Source organism: Schistocerca cancellata, chromosome 1 (assembly GCF_023864275.1).
Source record: "Schistocerca cancellata isolate TAMUIC-IGC-003103 chromosome 1, iqSchCanc2.1, whole genome shotgun sequence".
Lineage (NCBI taxonomy): Eukaryota > Metazoa > Arthropoda > Insecta > Orthoptera > Acrididae > Schistocerca > Schistocerca cancellata.
Genome location: NC_064626.1, coordinates 513,916,623 through 513,943,563, shown reverse-complemented (window position 1 = coordinate 513,943,563; position 26,941 = coordinate 513,916,623). Strand labels below are relative to the sequence as shown.

Below are 26,941 nucleotides of genomic sequence, written 5' to 3'. Positions count from 1 at the left end.
ATTGGCCTGACAGAGCACAGCAAAATTCAGGAGTGAGAGCGTCATGTTGAGGAAACACTGCTCCTCTGAAGTATTTCGCGCCGTAGCCGCAGCAAGATCTGTTAAACCAGAAATTTACTGGATAGTAGAAGTAAGGTTTCGATCATCTGGGTTGCAGTCCACCTAAAAAAATCTACATCGATGCGAGTCTGTTTACAGATAACTTGAGATCTGGACGACAAGCTTTGTTTCTGTAATGTACAACGCGTATGACTGAATGAGCCCACGGCAGTGGTGTTGGCGTGTTGCAGTCGCACGCTCCCGACAAGGCCATCTTCCTGGCGTCGAACCTGATGATCCTGGCGTGCATCCCGCTGCGCGTCGTGGGCGACAAGCGGACGGAGGAGGCCATCCTGCAGTTCGCAGTGCCCGGCTCCTGGTTTCTGCTCATGTTCTTCGCGGGGTGAGTCTCGTCCATCGCAGCTTGGTGACAGATTCGATGCGGTTTAGTTTTCGATATCACCATTAGCCTAAAAAAGCCTTTTTTATTCAAGTTAAGGATTACAAGTTTTATTTAATTCGGTTCGTAATAACCATTTCAGACCTAAGTATACAGGTTTTTAATCGTATCCATTCGGCATACGTAAAAACGGTGGTGTAACAAAAACGAGCTACATGAGCTTCGTCATATACATACTGAATTGGCTCTATATGATTAAGCTTATTTGCCTCTTTTTGTGACCGTACCATTTTTACACATACCGACTGGATATGATTTACACTCTGTGTACTTAAGCCTGAAGATTTTTATTACGAATCGAAATTAATTATACGGTGTATAAAAATAATTTTGTGATCTGTAATGGGGTCGAAATATACAAGATGTACCATAACTAATGATGTCAAAGTACACAGTTGAAAGTACACTGAACTAAAAGTAAAAAAAAAAAAAAGAATTATCAGTAAATATGGGCTCTAAAGCTCATACCTTAAGAGCTAATATACAAGATGTACCATAACTAATGATGTCAAAGTATACAGTTGAAAGTACACTGAACTAAAAGTAAAAAAAAAAAGAATTATCAGTAAATATGGGCTCTAAAGCTCATACCTTAAGAGCTATGAGCACTTGTTCATCTTCGCTACAGTGGAACACATCTCTTCTACTGAATAAGTGATCATAGCTTTTGGTAAGCACTTTAGACCCCCTGTCTACTGGACATTTTTTCTTGTATTGGTCCATATTACCTGCTCCGAAAATATTGAAAGTAACGACCCTGCAGTAACAGAGATTTCTTTCACAGTATCGAAGATGAAGAAGAGTTCATGGCTCTTAAGGTATGCGTTTTAGAGCCCATACTTACTCAGACGTTTTTGCTTTTTGTATCTCATACTCTCACCTGTGTGCGTTTACGCCGTTAATTATGATACACCCTGAATAAGTACTTTCTTGCATCGCTGGAAAAATCTTGATGCGACCACATCGCAATTCGAGAAGATCCATATCAATATTTTTGATAAAGTCCGATGTGTTAGTCTATTTCGATACAAGGAGGGGGTGGGGGTGGGGGTGGGGGGGGGGGGGGGCCAGCTGTTGGCCTTATTTTATAGAGCGAGGCCTTGAGTACGTTAGGAATGGACAATAGATACATCCTATGCTCCATCTACTCTACTGGCTTTTCATCTTACTAGCTGACCTCTCAGAATAAAGAGGATATTGGTGTGATATAATGTTACACAGACCGTAATTCTCATACGTGGAGACTATTCAATCGTGCACGAGGAAGCACACATGCCACAAGGGAAATAAATTTCATACAGCAAATTGCAGCCGCTGATATTTTGTCCGCAGAGTATCAATATTCTGTTGTGGAATTGTTGCGACAAGACAGATCAGCCCACCAGGATAGATGGGATGTATGGATACTGCCTAACTACTTCAAAAATACCTTAAACAGCCCCTGGAACCTCGTTGTTCGGTCAGCCTGTGAGGGGCGGGTTGCGGGAATGACCTCAGCACTCGGGCGTCCAGTCCTAAGGAAGTTGGAAGGTTAGGGTTTAACGTTCCGTCAATGACGAGGTCATTAGTAATAAAAGGAAGTTTAGGAAGACAGAAAAGCACAGAATACACCACCATAAGGTTAATAAATTCGTCGAGAATAGGTTTATTCCAGATGTTGAGAGATGACAGGGCTGCGCTTGATCAGAAACTAAAGCGATGGAACCGTCCTGTCAATGTCAAAACAGTTTTACTGTTCCGTTGACGCCTGGTTTCAGTGAAGCCATTTGGAACTACTAGACCTCGGCTTCGATCTGTGACAATGATCGGCAATTAGACCTACACGCATACTCTGCAGACTATTCTGAAGTACATGGCAGAAGGTACTTAGCATTGAACTACCGCCATTGAAGTGAGAAAGGATGACTGTTTACACCCCTCTGTGTGAGCTATAATTCCTTGCCTTCGTGGTCGCTACGGGAGCGACCAACAGTGGATTGGCAGAATAACTTCTCTAGATTCTTCGCTTAACACTGGAACTTCGATCTTTGAAAGAAGACTCCAGCAGGATGACTGGCGTCTTTCTTCACGGGTCTGTCAATTCAGATTTTTCAGCATATCCGTGACGCTCTCCAGTAAGTCGCCCAAACCTGTTACCATTCGTGCTGCCTTCCTTGTACACATTCAGTGCCCCTATTATTCCTGTATGCTATGAGTCCCACAGGCATAAGAGCAACATCCTAAGATAGGGCGCACAAGTAATTTTTGAGCAGCCTGCTCTCTAGACTGGCGCAACATCTAGAAAATTTAGCCGGCCGGGGTGTCCGAGCGGTTCTAGGCGCTACAGTCTGGAACCGCGCGACCGCTACGGTCGCAGGTTCGAATCCTGCCTCGGGCATGGGTGTGTGTGATGTCCTTAGGTTAGTTAGGTTTAAGTAGTTCTAAGTTCTAGGGGACTGATGACCTTAGAAGTTAAGTCCCATAGTGCTCAGAGCCATTTGAACCATTTTTTAGAAAACTTAGATTCCCGACCACACAGCACCTCTTAATTTCTAGAACATACTATTTTGAATAGTTTATGCTTAAGAAACTCCAATACACAAACGCCGCTTGTTTCTAACTTCCCTCAGAACCATCACTAACACAATTCCTTGATGCGTAACGTTTCAGTCGGAAGGAAACTGTGATCCTAAAACCTCTGTTATCTAACATACAGGTGTCGTGTCTACTAAACTTTCCGGAGCAGGCTCCTTTCAGAACGCTTCAGATTCTGTACAGATAATGCTTCGCATTTTACAAATTAATAAAATGTCGCGGAGACCCAGGAACAACATGAATCAGTTGATACAACAGTTAAATGTTTTTGTCATCAAACTACCGCACCAAACAGTCATTCGAGAACCAGCGGCGCTGCAATCCACATACAACTGCATATAGCAGACAACTATGTGTTAAAAAGGAGGATGGCAGTTGTTTCTGAGACTGTGAGAGATGTCAACTGTAATTGACAATTCCATCGAACATCTTGGAGATACCCGTTAGAAAACTTGCTGTTACGGTGGTTGGTACACAGTGACAAATTTTCGTCCGAAGCACTGGGCGAGTTCATCCGTTGGTTCGGAAGGAGAGGTCAACACTGTTTGGCCTCTTTCGGCCGGTTGGAGACGCGCTGCGATGACAGAATCGAGGCGCACGCCCTGCAGTCTTTCTCAAACGGTTTTACGAAACTATTCATTAAAAAAATCATTTTAGCGTTACTTGTTGGTATATATGCCGGCTTCATGGTGACGTGCCCATCATTTCGTTGATGGTTTGGTAAAAGTTGTAATGAAAAATACGGGTCGCTATGACTTTGTTGTTTAGTGCACATTACATAATATGTTGCTGTGTATGAAATTTAGCTAAAATGCTGGATTTTTCTTTAGGCCTTGGTAGAGATCTCTGTCACCAATCTCGAGGAAACTATTCTTATGTAAAGGACTCATTTCCGATCGCAAGTGCAGCCGGTAAAGCCAGAATCAAATACCCATAACATTCCTCGCATCTCATAAACGGTTTGAGATATCGAGAAGGGATTCTGGAAAATGATAGCACGCAAAGAGGAGAGTGTTTTGCCATATGGTTATAACGCGAAACTTCATTATCTGCTGTGTTGTTCCACTAATCGGAGTTTAATAAACTTAATAAACTACTGTTTCAGAATTCTCTAGCAATCGCAGTTGTACACAATATTTGTGAGGTAACATTGTATAAACTCCACTGTGCTTTAGCAAAAGAAGCAAATAAACTCAAAATTCAACACTCTATATGTTTCTCTGAAAGGTACAAATGGCATCAGGCAAAAATAAATCGCATCTTTTGTTGCATTTTGAGATACTATTCATAGCAGAGGTGACAGTAGATCTTTTCGAATGGTCAGCATGTCAGTGTGGGCATGGAGAGACTCCAATTAATATTTACAAAAAAATATGAGCATAGGCTTCAGTATAGAACGGCACTTCCCCTCCAGCACTCAGCATTTCTTCTGTAGCGTGATGACTGCCTGCCTGCAACACCCACCACTATCGTTCTCCCACACTTGCCCTGCCGACTGCGCATCCACTGACCACGTTATTCTGCATGCACTTTATGAGGCGAACTGTGATGAGGAACTACTGACAGATTCTACACAAGAAAACGACAGACAGTACGTAAATTTCGATCCTACTGTCGTTCATATCCTACAGCTAAATTGGTAAGCACTCGTTCCACAACATCCAGAGGTTCAACAATGGGCGGTGAAGGACTCTGTATCTTAACCAGTCTGCTACCTCTATCTGGGAAATTAAAAGCTATACCATCGATTAAAGGTTCTACCAATATCACATTGTGCTAATGGCGTCTATAGAAGTGACAGAACAGTATGGTCTGTACCTTACTCCAGGGAAAAATATGACTGGTGGTCAAACGTTTTATTTCTTTACCAAAGTTTGAAACTTCTCACTTATGGAAGGATACTATAGATGGATTTGCATTTATAAGAATTTACTGCTATAAATGACTCTATTAATGTGTGTGGAAAGACTAAAGCATGTGTATACTAAATTTATTACAGCATGAGAGAATGGCTGTGCTAGTTGGCAGTCCCGCTTTGATATGGTTGCAAGATACCGCAGTGTGTGAGACTGTGAAACCTATCAAAGTAATGGATCTACCTAGATTATGTCCTACTCCCCTGAAGACTCCATGTTAGCCGTAAATTACGCAACGGAATCGCTATCTTGAAATGCCCTAAAACAGAATCATAAGGTCGATAATTGAAATAATCCTACTATATAATTATCCACTCAATCAATAGAATAAATCAGTAAATTGAAGGGAACTACGTGCTCCTTCAACTAAATGTGCAAGTGAAACATAAACCGATTATTTATTATATTAGCCAACTATAAAGTACCACGAAAAATAAAGTTAACGGCCAACGACAACTAACAAGATAGGCAAGCGGAGGGATGGCTACCGTATCCTATCTGCACATCAAATCATTAATCCAATACAACCCAGCGATTAATTTAGAAACTCCAGTGGTCGACTGAATCTCACAACAAACAATACTAAGGCATGGTTCAAAAATGGTTCAAATGGCTCTGAGCACTGTGAGACTTAACATCTGAGGTCATCAGTCGCCTAGACTTAGAACTACTTAAACCTAACTAACCTAAGGACATCACACACATCCATGCCCGAGGCAGGATTCGAACCTGCGACCGTAGCAGCAGCGCGCTTCCGGACTGAAGCGCCTAGTACCACTCGGCCACAGAGGCCGTCTACTAAGGCATGAATCGGGTTTAGTAGAACTGTGGCAATGGTACGCTTCCTATATACCCTTAAACCTAACCTAATGACCCGTGCTGCTGTATACTCTCACCAATCTGCTGAGGCGCTGAGTTGGAGGACCGTGGTCGTAGAGGACAACCAGAATGTCGCTCGTCATGACTCGAACACTTCCAAACGGCACGACGTCTCCAGCCAGCGACCTGTCTCCGTTCACCATCAAATCAAGAGTGTATCTTTTTCTTCTAACAGCTCCTCATGCAGCAGTTTCATCAATCTGTCCGCAAACGCCAATCAGAAAAAAATGTAACTCTTTCCGTCAGTAATCTGTCAATGCCACGTTTAACAAATCCGCACCGCGGAATGTCGTCAGTTACGGGCCAGTCAGAACACATCTTCCTCGCCTAGAAATTCCCGTCTGACATCAGCCGGCAACGGGTGAATCAGAGCGTACTTTAACACTTCCGAATTTGACGAGACCAAACTACATTCCAAGACTTGTTCCTTTCCGCCATTAATTGTGGTGTCCCAGCAAGCAGTTGAAACTGCTATCTCAAGAGCCGACTCGTCACACAGGCCGCTAACCCCGACTTAGTAAAAAGGACAGGCACCTTCCGTAAGCTACCCGTCAGTGGCCAGTTGACACGCGCCAGTCAGCAGAAAGCTCTGAGTGCCCACGACACACCTGCCGCAATCGGAGGAGCGTGCGAGCTGTGCATTTCTCACGTATTCGCAGACTGGAACTACTAGCGCCTTTACCGAGGACAACTGAAATTTTCTAAAATACTTTACGTAGATGGAACTAAAGTGCCCTGCCCATCGCCAGTCGTGACAACGGGCGGATAAATTTAGTATAAATGTAAGGAGGCAAGCCAGACAGCTTGCAACCTTCCAAGGTACAGCGCGACTAGCGTGAAAGTGAACCCGAAGACAGCTCATTAGCAGCCGAAGACAATCATTGTGATCAAAACCGTCCATAAACATCGTACGAAACTGCAGAAACTAATCGCCATTTTTATCCATTACAAATTATAAACGATGTTGACTTTTGTGTGACCTTAAAGTATCTGCACAATACGACTTATTACATTGCCAAACCAAAGTTAACTTAGAACATTAAGACAAACATGACAGGAAAGCTAACAACTGATTGTGATTAGTGTAGTTTTCTAGCAGTGTCCCGATCATATAAACAGAGTGGTCAGAAACAGTTTGAAAAGCTTGTTATTTTTTGCCAACATTTATTTTTCAGGACGTGGTATACTAGGTGTGTAGTCCAGAGACGTCATTTACTAACGTGGTTGCAGGGCCATCCGGCTGACTGGTCCGTTCGTGACGATGGTGTACTCGATGATCACCGGTGACATGTTGACGTTCGGCATCATCTACACGGTTGTGCTGTTCGGCTTCTCTCAGTCCTTCTACTTTCTGTACAAGGGCTTCCCCGGCGTGAAGACGTCGCTCTACCACTCCTACCCCACCACCTGGATGGCGCTCTTCCAGATCACCCTGGGAGACTACAACGTAAGTGACTCACGTCCTCTGACCGTCCCTAAAAGGAAAGAAAATGCGTAATTCATCTCTGTTTTCCATAGCTAAAGAGCATTCTTCACAGACATTGTTATATACCTGTGATTAATTGTAAGTCAACATATGTGGTGTCTGTTCTTTCGGACATGCGCTATAGAAGATAGACCAGAAATATAATTCAGGTGAGGGCGGCTAATGATCTCTTCAGTGCGAATGCACACCAAGCTCGAGCTCTCACGGGAATCGGTGAAATGCCGCGAGTAATGAGAATAATGGCCAGACGGCACTACATTTGTAATCCGTGGATACGTTGAGAATTTGGATCTGGCGGGAGGCGCGCTAGGAAAGTCCGTGCAGTTGCGATGACCACTGAGTCAGGATTGCTTAGTGGTCACAGCATCTGTCTAGTAAGCGGGAGACCTGGGCTCAAATCCTGGTCCGACACAAATTTTCAACTTTCCCCAATGATGTCAATCAATACCCTCTTGCAGCCAAGATCTGTGAATCCTTTGTGTCGTAGTTCACAATGGCCACTGGATAAACAAATGAAAATGGTGTCTGTTCTTTCGGAAAGAAGACACACACACACACACACACACACACACACACATATATATATATATATATATATATATATATATATATATACGTTGAGAATTTGGATCTGGCGGGAGGCGCGCTAGGTAAGTCCGTGCAGTTGCGATGACCACTGAGTCAGGATTGCTTAGTGGTCACAGCATCTGTCTAGTAAGCGGGAGACCTGGGCTCAAATCCTGGTCCGACACAAATTTTCAACTTTCCCCAATGATGTCAATCAATACCCTCTTGCAGCCAAGATCTGTGAATCCTTTGTGTCATAGTTCACAATGGCCACTGGATAAACAAATGAAAATGGTGTCTGTTCTTTCGGAAAGAAGACACACACACACACACACACACACATATATATATATATATATATATATATATATATATATACGTTGATAATTTGGATCTGGCGGGAGGCGCGCTAGGTAAGTCCGTGCAGTTGCGATGACCACTGAATCAGGATTGCTTAGTGGTCACAGCATCTGTCTAGTAAGCGGGAGACCTGGGCTCAAATCCTGGTCCGACACAAATTTTCAACTTTCCCCAATGATGTCAATCAATACCCTCTTGCAGCCAAGGTCTGTGAATCCTTTGTGTCATAGTTCACAATGGCCACTGGATAAACAAATGAAAATGGTGTGTTCTTTCGGAAAGAAGACACACACACACACACACACACACACACACACGTCTCTGCTGGTTGTGCTGACACACTCGTCCACCAGTTGGGGTACTCAATGGTGTGTACCCGTTGGGTTCCTCGCCGCCTAACAGAGGACAATAAAGAGCAACGAAGGACCATCTGTCGGGATTGCTTGCGTGTTAAGAGGCTGATCCTGACTATGTTTTCTCGAACATTGTCACAGGTCATGAAACATGGGTTCCCCACTTTGAACCGGAAACAAAACTGCAGTCCACGGGATCGCGCCACACCACCCCTTCTCCGAAGAAAGAGTTCCAAGCGTCACCCTCAGACGGTAAAGTCATGGCGACGGTCTCCTGGCACTCTGAAGAGGTTATTCTCTCTGGTGTTCTGCCTCGTGGTGCAAAGAACAACTCTGAAGTATTTTGTGCTACCCGAGGGTAATTCAAGAAACGACTTCACTGTGTTAGTCGCCCCAAAAATGCAAACGAACATCTCCTACTCTGTAAGGTCCAACACAAAGCTGTACACCCGAGAGACGCTCACAAAACTTCACTGGAGTTTTCGTCCTCACCCACCCTACAGCCCGGATCTCGCACCTTCCGACTTCCATCAGTTTGGCCCCTTGAAGGATGCACTCCGTGGGAAGCAGTACGTGGATCGTGGGGAGGTTGTTGATGCGCCAAGACGTTGGCTCCGACGTCGACCAGTAGAGTGGTAACGTGCCGGCTTCCAGGCCGTCGCACTGAACGGAGAATATATTGAAAAATACGGTTTTGTAGCCTGCAGAGTGGGGGATAATATGATGTATTGGAATCCTGAATAAAACCAATCTTGTTTCAGAAAATAATGTGTTGGCATACTTACTGTACGCCCCTCTTAAAGTCTCCAAGTGAAGGCTGAAGTTCACACTGTACACAAAATTAGCCAATGTATATCACGTAAGACACGTTCATCTAAAATAGAGGAAAACTCCCTATTTAATATGAGGTGACTTTCCTGAGTGTAAATTGCAAACGTAGTTCATGAAACCATTCACCAGCGTTTCAAGTAGGATGTGAAACTTTATATAGAATAATACAATTGTTTACAGTTATTTGTCTGGCTGGATACAAGCAGGAAGACCTTCTGTTTATAGCACCAGGGAAGACTCAGAAAACACAAATGTTGCCCCGTTGTCGCTGATTTACCATACATTATAAAACTTGAATGATCGTCCCTATGCCTTTGATCTGTAGATCGTTAGCTACATAGCTGCAACACTAATTTCTTTTATCTAGGCCACTTACTGACTTGTATTAGTTGATGTCTAGAATATAAACCAAAAAGGTACTTCCCGTCTTCTAATGAATAATGAAACCCTTCTGCACTAATAGGGGCATGGACATAAATTGAATTATAATTTGGCGAACACATACAGTTAATGTCACAGCATTTTCCACTGTAAAGCTGTAATATATCTTCGTCACTTTCGAAAAATGGGTAACTAAGTTTATTAGCAAACAGTCAGGTCGTCGCAGTTATGAAGCAGTCACACTTCAGTACTGTTACATGATAGCGTAAAGTTTTAAATGATGACCAACGTCCATAAATCTCTGTTCCAAAGTTGATTAAGCTGCGTAGTATAAATTAACTTGAAGGACACATCAATCTATGAAACAAATCATTCAATTTACGAAACTTTCTACTAAAGAATGGTGGCTTTCGAAGCTACATGTATTATATTTCACATAAATTTTGTTTCATTGTTGCAATTATTTTACGTTACTTCGAGTACTTCAACATGTCTTGTGAACGAATGTCGATTAATTTGTTGTGCCTTGTTGTTTCGCAGTACCCAGAACTGAGCCACACGACATATCCAACGCTGGCCAAGACAGTCTTCGCCATTTTCATGGTGCTGGTGCCCATCCTGTTGCTCAACATGCTGATCGCCATGATGGGAAACACGTACGCGCACGTCATCGAGCAGAGCGAGAAGGAGTGGATGAAGCAGGTCAGTGTTTTAAATATTCTTTAACCTTTATCAGCTTCAAGATGCCCTGTTCAGATGATTATAGTCGTTAAAACAGTATATAAAAATTCAGTCTTCAATTAGAAAGAGCTTTATTTCCAACCACGAACAATGACCTATCGAATCTTGTGGTGTCCATCTTCAGGCGCTGTGGTGTCTTCAACACACGTACGTGGTAGAGTCCGGCAGCTAACGAGCGATGGGTAGGGAGTAGTCTTGCATTCGCAGGGCCCACTCACAGATTCCACCGTCGTGCCGCTGTAGCGCGATCACGGGCGGGCAACCGGGCGGTCTGCGGGCCATAGCCGACCCCTGGTTGGTTTCAATCCGGTCCGCGGAAGAAATTCAGAGTGAATCCAAAATGAACGTTTCCTCAAAAACACGTGGTTTGAGAAGTAATGTGTTGGGAAAAGAATTCTATTCATAACGATGCGTCACCCCATAAACATTAAAGTCACGGTCGCTATAGTTTGGGGTCTCTGCGCTAGGAGAATTGCCATCGCGTCGTGACGAGGCGAACAGCGAACGTAAATAAGTACGTCAATCAGGTCCACGTATCACAAAAGGTTGAGGCTATTTTATATAGAGGGTAGATGCCTCAGGATTTTGAATCTGTTGGTTGACTATAAATGGGCTTTTATGTCAAGTAATGAATTCCGATGGTAGGCTCCCGAGGAGTGGTTCTATTGTCAATGTTTGTGTTTTTACAGCGACATCAATTTGTTTACTTCTGAACAAAAATAAGCATATCTACTTGTGAAACATTTCTAACGAAAGAAGCAAAACATATCTAAAAACTGAATTAACAAATAATGAAAGAAATGTTACTTTTGGGAAGAAAATGGGAACAATGATTGGAGAGCTATTTAGATAACAATGGGCATTGAGGCCTCGATGACCGGGCATTTCCATTACAATCATTTATAACATTTCCATTAGAATCATTTATAACATTTTTACTTTAACTGAATGACGACATGTACAAAATTATACACCAACAACTACATGTGAGGGTACTGTACTCTGACATTCTGCGTAGTAGCAGAGATAACAGGTAAGATTGGGTGGGATTACTGACAGTTGAGAACTCCAACGTTAGGCGCGTTATGGGGCCCCTTAGGGACATGGTTGGCAAGAAGGGAAAGAAAACCAATGTGCACTCCGTGTGCATGCCATGTGGAGTCATTCCAGATGTGGAACGGGTCCTCCCGGATGCCATGAAGAGCACAGCGTGCAGCCAACTGCAGGTGGTTGCTCACGTCCGTACCAGTGATGTGTGTCACTTTCGATCAGATGAGATTCTCTCTGGTTTCGAGCGGCTAACAGAAGTGGTAAAGGCTGCCAGTCTTGCCTGCAAGATGAAAGCAGAGCTGACCATTTACAGCATAGTCGACAGGACCGATTGCGGACCTCTGGTACACAGCCGAGTGGCTGAATCAGAGGCAGAGGCTCAGACGGCTCTCCGACCGAGTAGGCTGCAGATTCCTCGACTTGGGCCAAAGGGTAATTGAGTTTCGGTTTCCGCTGAATAGGTCAGGTGTCCACTACACGCAGGAGGCGGCTACACGGGTGGCAGGGACTCTGTGGCGTGGGCTGGGCGGTTTTTTAGGTTAGAGGGTCTCAGGAAAGCACAAGAAGGGCTTCAGTCACAAAGGGTGCAGGCTGAACACAGGAAGAACGTACCTAGATACAGGAACCATTGGTATAACAGTTGTAAATTGTCGTAGCTGTGATGGTAAAGTACCAGAGCTCCAACCGCTAATAGAAAGCACAAATCGTTATAGGCACTGAAAGCTGGCTAAAGCCGAATATAAGCTCAGCCGAAATTTTTGTGAAGAACCTAACGGTGTTCCGAAAGGACAGGCTAAACACGGTTGGCGGTGGCGTGTTTGTTGCTGTTAGAAGTGGTTTATCTTGTCGCGAAATTGAATTGGATAGTTCCTGTGAGTTGGTATGGGCAGAGGTCATTGTTGGAAACCAGAATAAAATTATAATTAGATCCTTTTACCGACCTCCCAGTTCAGATAATACGGTTTCTGAAAGGTTCAAAGAAAACTTGAGTTTGATTTCAAACACATACCCGACTCATGCGATTATAGTTGGTGGTGACTTCAAATTTACCCTCGATATGTTGGCGAAAATACATGTTTAATTCCGGAGGTACGCATAAAAAAAATGGCTCTGAGCACTATGGTACTCAACTGCTGAGGTCATTAGTCCCCTAGAACTTAGAACTCGTTAAACCTAACTAACCTAAGGACATCACAAACATCCATGCCCGAGGCAGGATTCGAACCTGCGACCGTAGCGGTCTTGCGGTTCCAGACTGCAGTGCCTTTAACCGCACGGCCACTTCGGTCGGCTGAGGTACGCATAAAACATCATCCGAAATTCTAAACACATTCTTTGAAAATTACTTCGAGGAGTTAGTTCATGAGTCCACACGAATAATAAACGGTTGTGAAAACACACTTGACCTTTTAGAAACAAATAATCCTGAGTTAATATCGGGCATCATTACGGGTACAAGGATTAGTTGTCGTAGCGAGATTGAATATTGTAACACACAAATGCTCCAAAAATAAACGAAAAATATACCTATTCAAAAAAGCATATCAAAATTCACTTGACGCCTTCCTGAGAGACAATCTCCACTCATTCGAAATTAATAATATGAGTGTAGACCAGATGTGGCTTAAATTCAGAGAAACAGTATCGGCAGTAGAGAGATTTATACCAAATAAATTAACAAACGACGGAGCTGATCCTCCTTGGCACACACAACGGATCAGAACACTGTTGCAGAAACTACGAAAAAAAATGCCAAATTTAAACAGACGCAAAATCCCCAAGATTGGCGATCTTGTACACAAGCTCGAAATTTAGCGCGGACTTCAATGCGAGATGCTTATAATAGTTTCCACAACGAAACTTTGTCTCGATACCTGGCAGAAAATCCAAAGAGATTCTGGTCGTACGTGAAGTATGTTAGCGGCAAGAAATAATCAATGCCTTCTCTGCGCGATAGCAATGGAGATACTATCGAAGACAGTGCAGCCAAAGCAGAGTTACTAAACACAGCCTTCCGAAATGCCTTCAGAAAAGAAGACGCAGTAAATGTTCTAGAATTCGAATGAAGAACAGCTGCCAACACGAGTAACGTAGAAGTAAGTACGCTCGGAGTAGTGAAGCAACTTAAATCATTTAATAAAAGCAAGTCTTCTGGTCCAGAGTGTATAACAATCATATATAACCGTTCGCTCGACGGAAGATCCGTACCCAAAGACTGGAAAGTTGCACAGGTCACACCAACATTTAAGAAAGGTAGTAGGAGTAATCCACTAAATTACGGGCCCATATCATTAACATCGATATTCACCATGGTTCTGGTACATATATTGTGTACGAACATTATGAATTACCTCGAAGAGAATGTATATTGACACACAGTCAACATGGGTTTAGAAAACATCGTTCTTGTGAAACACAACTAGCTCTTTATTCGCATGAAGTGTCGAGTGCTATTGACAAGAGATTTCAGATCGATCCCGTATTTATGGATTTCCGGGAGGCTTTTGACACCATGCCACACAAGCGGCTTGTAGTGAAATTGCATGTTTATGAAATATAGTCTCAGTTATGTGACTGGATTTGTGACTTCCTGTCAGAGAGGTCACAATTCGTAGTAATTGACGGAAAGTCATCGAATAAAACAGAAGTGATTTCTGGCGTTCCCCAAGGTAGTGTTATAGGCCCTTTGCTGTTCCTTATCTATATAAAATAGCAGTCGCCTTAGGTTGTTTGCAGATAACGCTGTCGGTTATCGACTAATAAAGTCATCAGAAGATCAAAACAAATTGCAAAACGATTTAGAAAAGATATTTGAATGGTGCGAAAATTGGCAGTTGACCATAAATAACGAAAAGTGTGAGGTCATCCATGTGAGTGCTAAAAGTAATTCGTTAAACTTTGGTTACACGATAAATCAGTCAAGTCTATAAGCCGTAAATTCAACTAAATACCTAGGAATTACAATGATGAACAACTTAAATTGGAAGGAACACAGAAAATGTTGTAGGGAAGGCTAACCAAAGACTGCGTTTTATTGGTAGGACCCTTACTAAATGTAACAGATCTACTAAGGAGACTGCCTACGCTACGCTTGTCCGTCATCTTTTAGAATACTGTTGCGCGGTGTGGGATCCTTACGAGATAGGACTGACGGAGGAGATCGAAAAAGTTCAAAGAAGGGCAGCACGTTTTGTATTATCGCGAAATATCGGAGAGAGTGTCACTGAAATGATACAGAATTTGGGCTGGACATCATTAAAAGAAAGGCGTTTATCGTTTCGACGGAATATTCTCACAAATTCCCAATCACCAACTTTCTCCTCTGAATGCGAAAATATTTTGTTGACACCGACATACATAGGGAGAAACGATCACCACAATAAAATAAGGGAAATCAGAGCTCGTACCGAAAGATATAGGTGTTCGTTCTTTCCGCGCGCTGTACGAGACTGGAACAATAGAGAATTGTGAAGGTGGTTCGATGAACCCTCTGCCATGTGTGATTTGCAGAGTATCCATGTAGATGTAGAACTGTATCACTCAAATTTTCTGACAGCGATCACTGCTTCTTTATGATTAGCTGCCGAGATCAGTGGTGATGCGTTTGGTCTTGCTCCTTGTGATTTCCTAGTCGTAGCAGTGCTATAGTGGAAATTGAGCAGTGCTTCAAAAAGTGTCACTTCATACGACTTGTTGTACCTGACATCAGTTGGTATCAGGTACACGAGATAGTATGAAACGAAGCCTGTGAACCAAGTTCATATGCTTCAAATAGCTTACCTCGCTTGTACTTACAGTACCACTTTTTATTTCCTATTTTTGGTTCCCTACAATCGATGCTATTATAGTAAAAAATTTGAGTCGCAGAGCATTCACAAATTATTGAAAATCAAATTCTAGATCTGATATTAAAAAGAATATTCACATCTTTAATGTGACAATACAGTGAAGGAAACTTCGATAAATTTAAGCATTGTAAGCAGCAGACGAAGTCATCCGGTTTTTGCAGCATGTGTGTAAACAGAGACTGTTCAAAAGATAGACAAATGAAAAAAATGAAATGGGCGTATGGCATCGTTGGCCGGGAGGCCCCATCCGGAGAAGTTCGGCCGCCAAGTGCAAGTCTTATTTTAGTCGACGCGACGTTGGTCGACTTGTGCGCCGGTGATGAGGCTAACACAACAGCCAGTCCCTGAGCGAAGAAAATCTCCTACCCGCTGTCATACACACTGCCATCACAACACTCTTTCACACTCTTACATGAATAATACACCACACCCGGCCCATAACGCAGACCCGCACACACTGTCACGGATCCTGTTCTGGAATGCAGACTCGATCCACAACAAAAGGGCAGAATTTGCAGCGTTCATGGAGCGCAAGGGAATCCTTGTCGCGCTACTGAGCGAGACTAAACTTAAACCGCACAAACAATTAAACTTTCCTGGCTACTGTGTCTATCGTACCGACCGACCGGGCGACGCCGTGGCAGGTGGAACTGCAATCGTCATACACAAAGACATTGAGCACACAAACATAGAGCTCCCTGAACTGGAAAAAATCGAGGCTACGGCCGTCAGAGTCAAGTTCAACGGAGCCTACACCACACTGATATCGGTATACAACAGCCCTGTAGGCATTTCAACACACGATATCAGCACATTACTCAACATTTCACCGCGAGTAATAGTCGCTGGAGATCTGAACGCAAAACACCCAGAATGGAATTCACGCATACGAAATCCCAACGGCAAAAAACTGTACGAACATTCACTTGGCAGAAACTACATTATACTAGCGCCGACTGAACCGACGCACATTCCCTATCAGAGGGGACACAGGCCAGACGTGATAGACATGGCCCTCATCAAGGGCATTACATCGACACTCAACGTTTCCGTTGAAAACGATCTGCCCTCAAACCACCAACCTGTAATACTATACATTGAGGAAACACTGCAGCACATGGAACAACGTAAGATGTTGGACTACGGGCGTGCGGATTGGACAAGGTTCAAGCAAACGCTCGATAGCCACATCCCACCTATACACGAAATTAATGAAACAGCACAAATTGACGAGGCAGTAGAAACCCTCACTAACGCCGTCCAGGACGCAATGGCAGGCACCATACCTGATCACACCTCACAACAACGCAGTGCGGCCCTGTCCCAGGAAATCCTGGGCCTAATCTCAATGAGGAATCGCCTCAGGAGACAATGGCAGCGCACCAGGCGTCCGTACTTCAAACGGCACATTAACAGACTACAGGGCATCATACACGATAAAATACAAAGACATAGAACACAACAGTGGAACCACAAACTCGAAGGGCTGGACACCACACGATCTGGCGTGTGGCAACTAGCCCGACACTTCACCAGGGAGAAAATATACACCCCAACGCTTCAAGGGCCCGACGGACCTGCATACTCGGCGGAAGAGAAAGCAGAACTAATGGCCCGAACACTCGCAGCGTCATTCACACCGAACCTGGTACCATCAGATCCAGCGTTCACACTTGCTACTGACCAAGAGGTTACACGCATTCTAGCCCAACCATCGCGCGACGACATTCGACATGCTAGCACAGCCGAAGTCTCCTGGGCTATAATGCATTCCGCTGCTAGGAAAGCCCCTGGTCATGATGGCATTCAAAACCGTGTCCTCCAGGAGTTCACGGATAAAGCAACTGAGTACCTAACACACATAACGAATGCCATACTAAAACACCAACACTACCCCGCCTTTTGGAAGACGGCCAAGGTCCTGATGTTCAGGAAGCCGGGGAAAGACCACAGCCTCCCACAAAATTACCGACCCATCAGCCTCCTGAGCTCGCTCAGTAAGATTGTTGAGAAGGTGATTCTCAAACGCATTACTAGGCACTGCATAACAAATGACATCCTGAGACCGGAGCAATTCGGCTTCAGAAATCACCACTCCACAACACAACAACTCCTACGGGTCGTTGAACACATAACACATGGCTTCAACATAAACAAAGCTACAGGGGCAGTGTTCCTGAACATCGAAAAGGCTTTCGACCGTCTATGGCACAACGGCCTCATCCGCAAACTCAGCGACGCGGGATTCTCCGACGGGCTGCTGCGTCTAATACACTCATACCTCACAGACAGGAGTTTCAACACTGACGTGCAGGGAAAACAGTCAACACGACACGGTATACACGCGGGAGTACCCCAGGGAAGCATCCTAGGGCCCCTACTGTTTAACCTCTACATAAACGATCTCCCAACCACACACAACACAATGATGGCAATCTACGCGGATGACACAGCCATCCTTGCGCAAGATTGGAAACCATCAAACATTACGTCACGCCTACAGACTGCACTCAGAGTGGCCGAGCCTTGGTTGGAGAAATGGCGTGTTAGAGTAAACGTCGACAAGTGCGAAGCCGTTCTGTTCACGAGAAGACCGAAGCAACTGCGCAAACACCGCTACTGCAGACCAATAACTCTACATGCACGTCCAATACGTTTCCGCGAGAAAGTCAAATACCTCGGTGTCTGGCTGGACCGGAAATTACTCTGGGGGGACCACATACAACACATGACCAACCGAGCTAGTGCGAGGCTCAAACAGCTCTACCCTATGCTCAACAGGCGTAGCACACTGAACAGAAGGGTGTCGAGGTCCATGTACATGACACTTATCCGACCCCTGATGACGTACGCAGCTCCCGTCTGGGGATACGCTGCGCCTACACGCCTGCGCCGTCTGCAGCTCATACAAAACAAGGTACTCAAAATCACAAGCAATGCTCCACGATACATACGCATCGCGGACCTACACCGGGAATACCGACTTGAGACTCTCACGGAGGTAATCCACAAACTCACCACAAGACTATACAGAAACTCCAGACATTCGCAGAACCCGTTTATTCTGAATCTGGGGAACTACGACCACAACCATAGATGGAAACATAAAAGACCAAAAGACATACTTGCAAGGACATAACATCTATGGCCAAGCTTACGCAAACATAACGGCACAGGCGAGCCCCTGTTAATCAGACGCATTTACTGGATATCCAGCTGAAATACACTGCCGAATAACTGGCACCACACAGGGAAGCCGTACCGTACACTGCATGCAAACAAGCTCCACACATCCCCCACACAGTGAGATGATCTATGGCCGATCTCCCACTACTGTATAACGATCTTGATTGTTCCAGGAAAGTAGCAGCCGCAGCAACTGGGACACATCGCCATCGCCTGTCACGGTAATGATGCAAATCCAACCTTGCATGAGCTATCGCAGCTAGTAAGCCACTACTGCTCTTACTACCCATCCCACTGTCGCAGAGGTTTTTTTCCCACGGCACGAGCCATGGCACTTTTTTCCCTCTGCTCTTCAAATCGCTACCCTCACTCGCGTTTCGTCCACTATCTATCACCTGATGGACCGTGTTAATGCGTAGCCTTACCCAGACGCACGGACAACATCACAGCCCAGCATCCTGTGATCCACCTACTAGATAACTAACATGTTTACGGAGGTGACAGTAGAACTTTTGGTTTGGTCACCACGTTGGTGCGGGCGTGGAGGGGCCCCATCTCTTTTTTTTTTTTTCTACCCGCCCGAGAATCGAACCCGGGTCCGCTTGCATGGGAGGCGTGCACTTTACCGCCCTGCTAAGCAGGCTGACAGAAGAGGGTAGACAAATAGTAAATAGTCGCAGCTCAGTCGTAAAATTTCCCCATCTAGACAAAACTGCAAGTTTAGAGTGACATCAGATCGGCGAGAATTTTGTATGGTTTGCTCCAGTTCAGAGGGGTCAATGTATTTCAACAATTACACAGGGCTAGACAAAAACTTTGGTTTTTGTGCTCCAATTGACAACTACAGAGCGCGATCAAACACTTAACCTACATAAAATAGCGACTCTTGAGACCTTTCCGAGAGTATTAACCCAGCACTGCAACTCTCCTGCAGTTACTGCATTGTATATTTGTACGAATTGACATTTTTCCTCTTTTGCCGACACAAATTCGTCACTGAGCAACCAATTCCAGTTAGTAAACCGATCTTAATAAAAGTTTTGCGTCATGCCTCAATTATCTTCCATGCTGATATCATCTGAACAACTAATAGCCTAGAAAACAATATATCGCTACACGTAATGTATAACCCAGTGCCATGACAAACTCGACATACGCAGACAGCCGCAAGCAGATAAACTGTAGCAGTAACAAATTACCATTTTCTTTCATTTATCTATTTATTACTGTAGCATCAAGAGAAGCTTTGGTTTAATTTACAACAACCTTTTTAATACAGACAGAAAAAAATATGCAGAAAATACGTCATTGTTAAATTTATGGTTTTAGTGTCACAAAAGAAAAATATTTAACGTTACATAATCATTGTGCTCAATAAAATACTGGTAGTAATCAGTCTTTTGTTATAAAATTGTATCCCACTGGTCTAAATATTCAAGTTACAGCTAACTAATTTTTATATAACATCTGACTGATTGTAAGACTGAATATAACATTTGACTAGGAAGGACAGGATCGACTTTTTGGAACCATTCATACGGTGGTGTAGGCTGGGGTCCCAGATATCACCCCCTACAGCCATTTGCCCTGATGGGTCCTCGTTTGCGAATAATCGACGAAAGAGAATTCTGAATTTTGTGTGATGCTGTACAGACTTAAATATTTTATATTTGTGCATAATGGCTATGTAATGTAATGGTTAAAGTACAACCCTAATGTGTAGATGGTTGTGAGTTCGACTCTTTTCCTGTGGCTTAAAATTTTTTATTTTTTGTTCTTGACAGAAGTGATTTGATCATTATTTTAATTAATTGATTTAAATGCTGTATTTTAATTTATAATCCTCTCTTATGTCATTTTAATCGTAGCATCAACTTTTTCACTTACTCTAAGTAGAAAATAAAATAGGTAATTACCTATTTATACTAACTGTCCAATGGAATTAAAAATGTATTTTTCGTTACAAGACAAACATTTTTTGAATAGTAATTATTTTACAACGACTTCAGAGATAAAGTCAAGTTGCACTATGGGCAAAATAATGCAAACGAAGATTAAACTAAGGACGGCATTGTAAGTAAAACGAAATTCAAGAAAAATGAGGAATATAAATAATGAATGACATGACATGGACGAAAATCTAAGATGATGAAACGAAAGTAATTAAATCGTGGTTAATACATAAAAATAACTGTACTCGTAACCACACGAAGAAAGGATCCAAATGAAAAATGAATAATAGGCTGAAAAAATTGGAGGAAATGAAAAAGGTAATGCGATGATTAAAATGGTGCAACAGAGCATTACAAATTGAAAATGTTACATTTAAACCAATTAATTGAATAAAAATAATGATCAATCATTTCAATAAAGATTTAAACATAACTCACGCGGTGCGGTCTCTCAGGCCTCGCGAAAATTTTCGAACTCGTCCCCCCATGTTAGTTCTAGCTGAATGCTCGCATACTCCTCCTACCCTTCTGAAATCGGCAACCTCGTAATGTTTTGATGTCGGTTGCGTTATCGCCTTCTTTTTTTTTGTTGTTGTCACGTGTTGGGGTCTCCTAGACCGCGCTTCGTTTACTACCTTCACAGGAAACATCTCGTATATTCCAACACACGAAAGCTCTTTTTTTTTTTTTTGCTTTGCTGCCATTTTGTAATACTTTGGAAAGCATCGAACTTTGAAAATTAATGAATCATTTATAGTAGTCCTTTACTTTTAACGGTATCATTCTGTACCAGCGAAACATTGACATTAAAAATCTTCGGAGCCTTATGGGAAAAACCTACGTTGCAAGCTAGTCACGTGGATCTCGGAGACAGTAAGCTAAGGAGAAGATTTCGGTTCCACCCGTGTTAGGTCCAATTCACTCGGAGGCCTGGCGTGGGAGAGTCAGGGGCGTGGCGCGGACAGGGCGCGAGTAAATCATATTGACGTGACGCTGTCAGAAGGACGCGGGACCGTGGTCATGCTACGAATAATTCAGAATATGTCGTCGCATCTGGTGAAGCTATTGACGCAATGGATCGTTTGTATTTCGCGTATGTCGAACAGCGAAGTACATATCGGATACACCAGTTATGGATGAAAAAAGTATAAAATACGACACAGTCGACGTAATTAAAGAACAGAACATGTATCCCGAATATTTCCACTAGTTTTACAGACTGTCTCAAAGGAGTATCTATATCGCTTTAGACACAGTGCAGAACAACATTTAGAGAAAAACAACGTAACTGGAATGTTTCGAACATAATTCTTCTTTTTCATATGATTTTCATTTGCACGTAAGCCCAAAGATTGCTGATGTTGTGAGAGATGTTCAAAATATTACGACACTTTTGCGAAATCTGATCTTCCGTAAATATTTCACTGTTTTTTTTTTTTTTTTTAGAGAAAGGGGGGGGGGCACCATTCTTCTGAATAGTTTCATGCGGCCCGCTACGAATTCCTCTCCTGTGCTAATCTCTTCATCTCAGAGTAGCACTTGGTACCTACGTCCTCAATTATTTTCTGGATGTATTCCAATCTCTGCCTTTCTCTAAAGTTTTTTGCCCTCTACAGCTCCCTCTAGTACCATGGAAGTACCATTGAAGTACCATTTCACTGCTACAGACCAGAAATTCCTTGTTACAGGGCATAGTTTCCTACCATGTCATAGATATTTTGCCGTTATAGAGAGGAACAAAACAACTTTTCACCCAGAAAACTGGAGCTTCTGAGCAACATGGAACCAGAGGGATGGAACCAGAGGATTTCAGGGAGCTTAGCGCAGTAGACAACGGTTTGCACAGGAGCTCATTCAAAATAACTGAATATGTCTGGCTATACATTTCATCTGAGAACCCTATGCAATAGGGGGAAGGAAAAGTCATAAAATTCAGCAACTGTCGATTTGTCAAAGCATTGCAAAGAAACCAAGAGGAGCTGGGAAAAGAAATCTGCCGATAGGTAACATTACAGTTTTCCCTATCTTGTGGGATATAATTAGGTTAGGTTAGGTTAGTGTTTAACGTCCCGTCGACAACGAGGTCATTAGAGACAGAGTGCAAGCTCGGGTTAGGGAAGGATTGGGAAGGAAATCGGCCGTGCCCTTTCAAAGGAACCATCCCGGCATTTGCCTGAAACGATTTAGGGAAATCACGGAAAACCTAAATCAGGATGGCTGGAGACGGGATTGAACCGTCGTCCTCTCGAATGCGAGTCCATTGTGCTACCACTGCGCCACCTCGCTCGGTGTGGGATATAATTCTGCCAGTTCAAAGTGCCAAGAAGAAAACCTTACTTGACGTGTAGCAGTATATCTCAGCTGAAAAACGGCAAGAGCAAGCACCGAGTGAATAGTGGATTTGCCCTTCTGTCCTGCAAAAACCATTGGCTGAGGGCAGCAAACGCAACGCTGACTGTACATGTTTCGCGTAACTGCAACAGGAATAGTGTTAAATTTTTCCTTATCTCCTTCTTCCGCCGCTGATGCTGCTTGTGCAGATTTGTATTGTAGTAAACATTATGTGTTTTGACCTATATGATTGCACTTTCTGAAAATAAGGTTTCCGCTTCAGTAATAAGTAAAACAGAAAAACCAGAGTTTTTCAACATCAGAACGTTGTCACTGCACAGATTCAACGTTGTTCGTCCAGACCAAAAAAAAACATTTTTCAAAGATAACGTATGTATTTGTGCAATAACTGTTACAAAATGGCGTTTTACCTGATATACAATGCCTGCGTCAAGAAATACCAACTATATAAGCTTAAAATAGGTGAGCAAATAGGCAAGCGTGAAACATCCAAAATACACAGTACTTTAGTTACATCAATAGCAGAATCCCATTTCTCATTCATTGCTCGCTGGAACACCCGCCATTTGTTCAACACTATGTGAATCAAATTAGTTATTTAATATTTCCTGAATGAAACTGTTAGTGTGGACAAGAAAAATTTACGTATACCGTACATAGCTAAAAGTGCAGCTGGATCAGTGACTGTCTACTTCTCGTTTTAAAACGAAAATAACTCTCAGTGCAATATTAACTTAACATGTGATTGCAGTTGACATCATAAACCACATCTTCTACCAGCTTTAAAAACAATTCCAGTATGGTTCAAATGGCTGTGAGCACTATGGGACGAAACATCTATGGTCATCAGTCCCCTAGAACTTAGAACTACTTAAACCTAACTAACCTAAGGACAGCACAGAACACCCAGCCATCACGAGGCAGAGAAAATCCCTGACCCCGCCGGGAATCGAACCCGGGAACCCGGGCGTGGGAAGCGAGAACGCTACCGCACGACCACGAGATGCGGGCAATTCCAGTATGTTAGCTATATTTCATACGCAGGAATCTATGTCCTTTTTTAGGGTACCAAACGTAAACTGGCCAGCAACTACATTTTTCGCTGCAAACTTGTCGAAATATGCCCGGTAGTTTACTTATTTGGGAAGTATCACAATAATTAAGGACAGTAAGGAAAAAAAAAACAATTCACTGTCATACTGCATGCACTCATGACTGCCACGGTGAATTTCAAAATGTCTGAACTTCGTATGACCCAATAAAATACAACAAGCTCTTCATTAGCGCTGCATGATCGAAACACTCAGTTTATTATATTTTCCCAGTTATATCAGTTTTAAGTGAATAAATGTATTTTACGACTACTGAACCCCAGTTTTTCTGCCTCCAGTACGTCTCAAGTCCCTTCTTTGTGTACAGATATTATACTTTCGTTGATTTTGTATTAACTGTTCATGTTCCCTCGATATGAAGTTCACAAGAAGCGGAAACTTCAATGAATTTATGTCTGCTGAATTACCAGATAAAGACTTACAACCGACGACATGTGGGCAAGCAGTCTTCGTGTTACTGATATGACAGCCATCTAGAACACAAACAGCTTACTCACGTAACGATTAAGTGAGACGTGTTGTTGTGATAAGGGCTGCAAATTCTCCATGGCAGTGCTCGAACTGATTTTCCTTTTGACGATGAGAAGATAACGGTACTTAGAGATTCGAATTCGATATTTCCTCTTGTTACGCCATTGAGGTCTTTTAGAGCGCAGCGTTTGATTGACAGTGGCCCCTTTCTCTTCGCTATCTGCTCTGATACCAGCTTTACCGATTTCAAAGTAACACCTGTGCTAGATGCCACAAGAGGCAAATACTGACAAAGTCCACACAGGACTATCGTCTGAAGTGTAAACTGTAGCCATCGATATACGACTGGTCCCTAAGAGTCGTCAGGGGCAACTTCTCAAGTGTTTCTGCAGATATCTGCAGTTTCGTATTTGTGAAAGATAGCTGAAATCAGTGCAAATATTGCTCATCACCTCTTCACTGTGACGCCCGGCGTCGACGGAAAGCGTCGATTCGTTTCGTGTTACAAAGAAAATGATTTTTAAATCGTAATTTTACGTGTCCATTCGACAGAGGCGTCCCAAATGAGTCTAATGCGATATTCGTTGTATCGACCTGTGTTAGCAGGAGCAGTAAAACACGAAGGACGCCCACTACTCGAGCAGCGGTCCCACCGCCCCGGCCCGCACTGGCCGCTGCCGCATCGCAGAAGCGCTGCTCAGTCACTGCTGAAGTACCGTCATCCTTCGTGATTCACTGATCCTGTTGACACATATCTAAGAGAATGTCGCAGTAGACAAAATTAGGACTGCACTGTCGAGTGGGAAAGTAATACTGTCATTTAAAACTTATTTTGTTTATAACTGCAAACAAACGGACGCTTTCCGTCTAAATTGGACGTCACTTGAGAGACGTAATGATCTTCATTTGTTTTGGCTGACTCCAGCTACACACTGCAAGAACGAAACTGCAAATGTCTGCTGGAACACCAGAGAAAAGGCGCCTTACGACCCGTAGGAGAGACACTTGGTGTGCCAGTTTTCTGAGCGCATGACTTCAAAGATAATATAATTGTGGGACGAAAGCATGGAAGGATCAAATATTTTCTGGTGGACAGTGTCTTAAAGAAGACATATGCTTAATATTGCCATCATGTACACTACTAGCCATTAAAATTGCTACACCAAGAAGAAATGCAGATGATAAACGGGTATTCATTGGACAAATATATATTATACTAGAACTGACATGTGATTACATTTTCACGCAATTTGGGTGCATAGATCCTGAGAAATCAGTACCCAGAACAACTACCTCTGGCCGTAATAAAGGCCTTTATACGCCTGGGCATTGAGTCAAACAGAGCTTAGATGGCGTGTACAGGTACAGCTGCCCATGCAGCTTCAACACGATACCACAGTTCGTCAAGAGTAGTGACTGGCGTATTGTGACGAGCCAGTTGCTCGGCCACCATTCACCAGACGTTTTCAGTTGGTGAGAGATCTGGAGAATGTGCTGGCCAGGGCAGCAGTCGAACATTTTGTGCTCCCTGCCGCCGTTGGATAAGCAGCTGCAGCAGCAAGTCGTATACTCCTAGCTCACTCATTTGTTACATAGTTTAATTCTTAATTTCTTTGCGTGTTTTTGATACTTGCATTGTTTAATTCATAAATTTCGGGCGTATTATAGTATTTGAGAGTTGTAGCATTGCGTTTTAGTACTCGAATAGTGTTAAATCGCGTAGTCTCCTTCCGCCGCCGAGCAGTGTGTCAGCAGTGCACAAGTGGCAGCATTACTGCATTTACTAGGCAATCTTGTAGTTTAATAACTGTTTCAATATTGTGTCGTTTTGTTTGCGCTCTCTGTAGATTAGTTCAGACGTTCTTTGCACAACAGTTTTTAGCATGGATAGGAACTGCAACTGCTGTGTTCGGATGCAGGCTGAGTTGGCATCCCTTCGCTCCCAGCTTCAGGCAGTGTTGGCTTCGGTCACACAGCTTGAGGCTGTTGCCAATGGGCATCACTGTGGGGGTCCGGATGGGGGTTTGTCGGGGACGGCCAGCTCGTCCCACGCATCCCCCGATCGGACTAAGACTGTGGTTGCCCGGGATACTGCCCGCATTGAGGCTGATCCCTCACCTGTGGTAGAGTGGGAGGTCGTCTCAAGGTGTGGCAGGGGGCGAAAGACATTCCGGAGGGCTGAACGGAAGGCCTCTCCAGTTTGTCTGACGAACCGGTTTCAGGCTCTGTCTCAGGCTGATACTGATCTTCGGCCTGACATGGCTGCTTGTCCTGTTCCAGAGGTTGCCCCTCAGTCTGCAAGATCCGGGCAGTCGCAGAGGGTGGGCTTACTGGTAGTTGGGAGCTCCAACGTCAGGCGCGTAATGGGGCCCCTTAGGGATAT

General features: G+C 43.6%; 1 protein-coding gene across 1 annotated transcript in view; it reads left to right on the top strand.

Annotated features, from left to right (window-relative positions):
* Window positions 1-26,941, top strand: part of LOC126187336 (transient receptor potential cation channel subfamily V member 5) — a gene marked incomplete at its 3' end in the record, with an annotated part of 212,325 nt that overhangs the window by 100,821 nt on the left and 84,563 nt on the right. Inside the window, exons 9-11 of the mRNA XM_049928398.1 lie at window positions 291-442; window positions 7,099-7,315; window positions 10,387-10,548. Of these exons, the coding sequence (XP_049784355.1) occupies window positions 291-442; window positions 7,099-7,315; window positions 10,387-10,548 (531 nt within the window). The remainder of the gene's footprint in view (window positions 1-290; window positions 443-7,098; window positions 7,316-10,386; window positions 10,549-26,941) is intronic.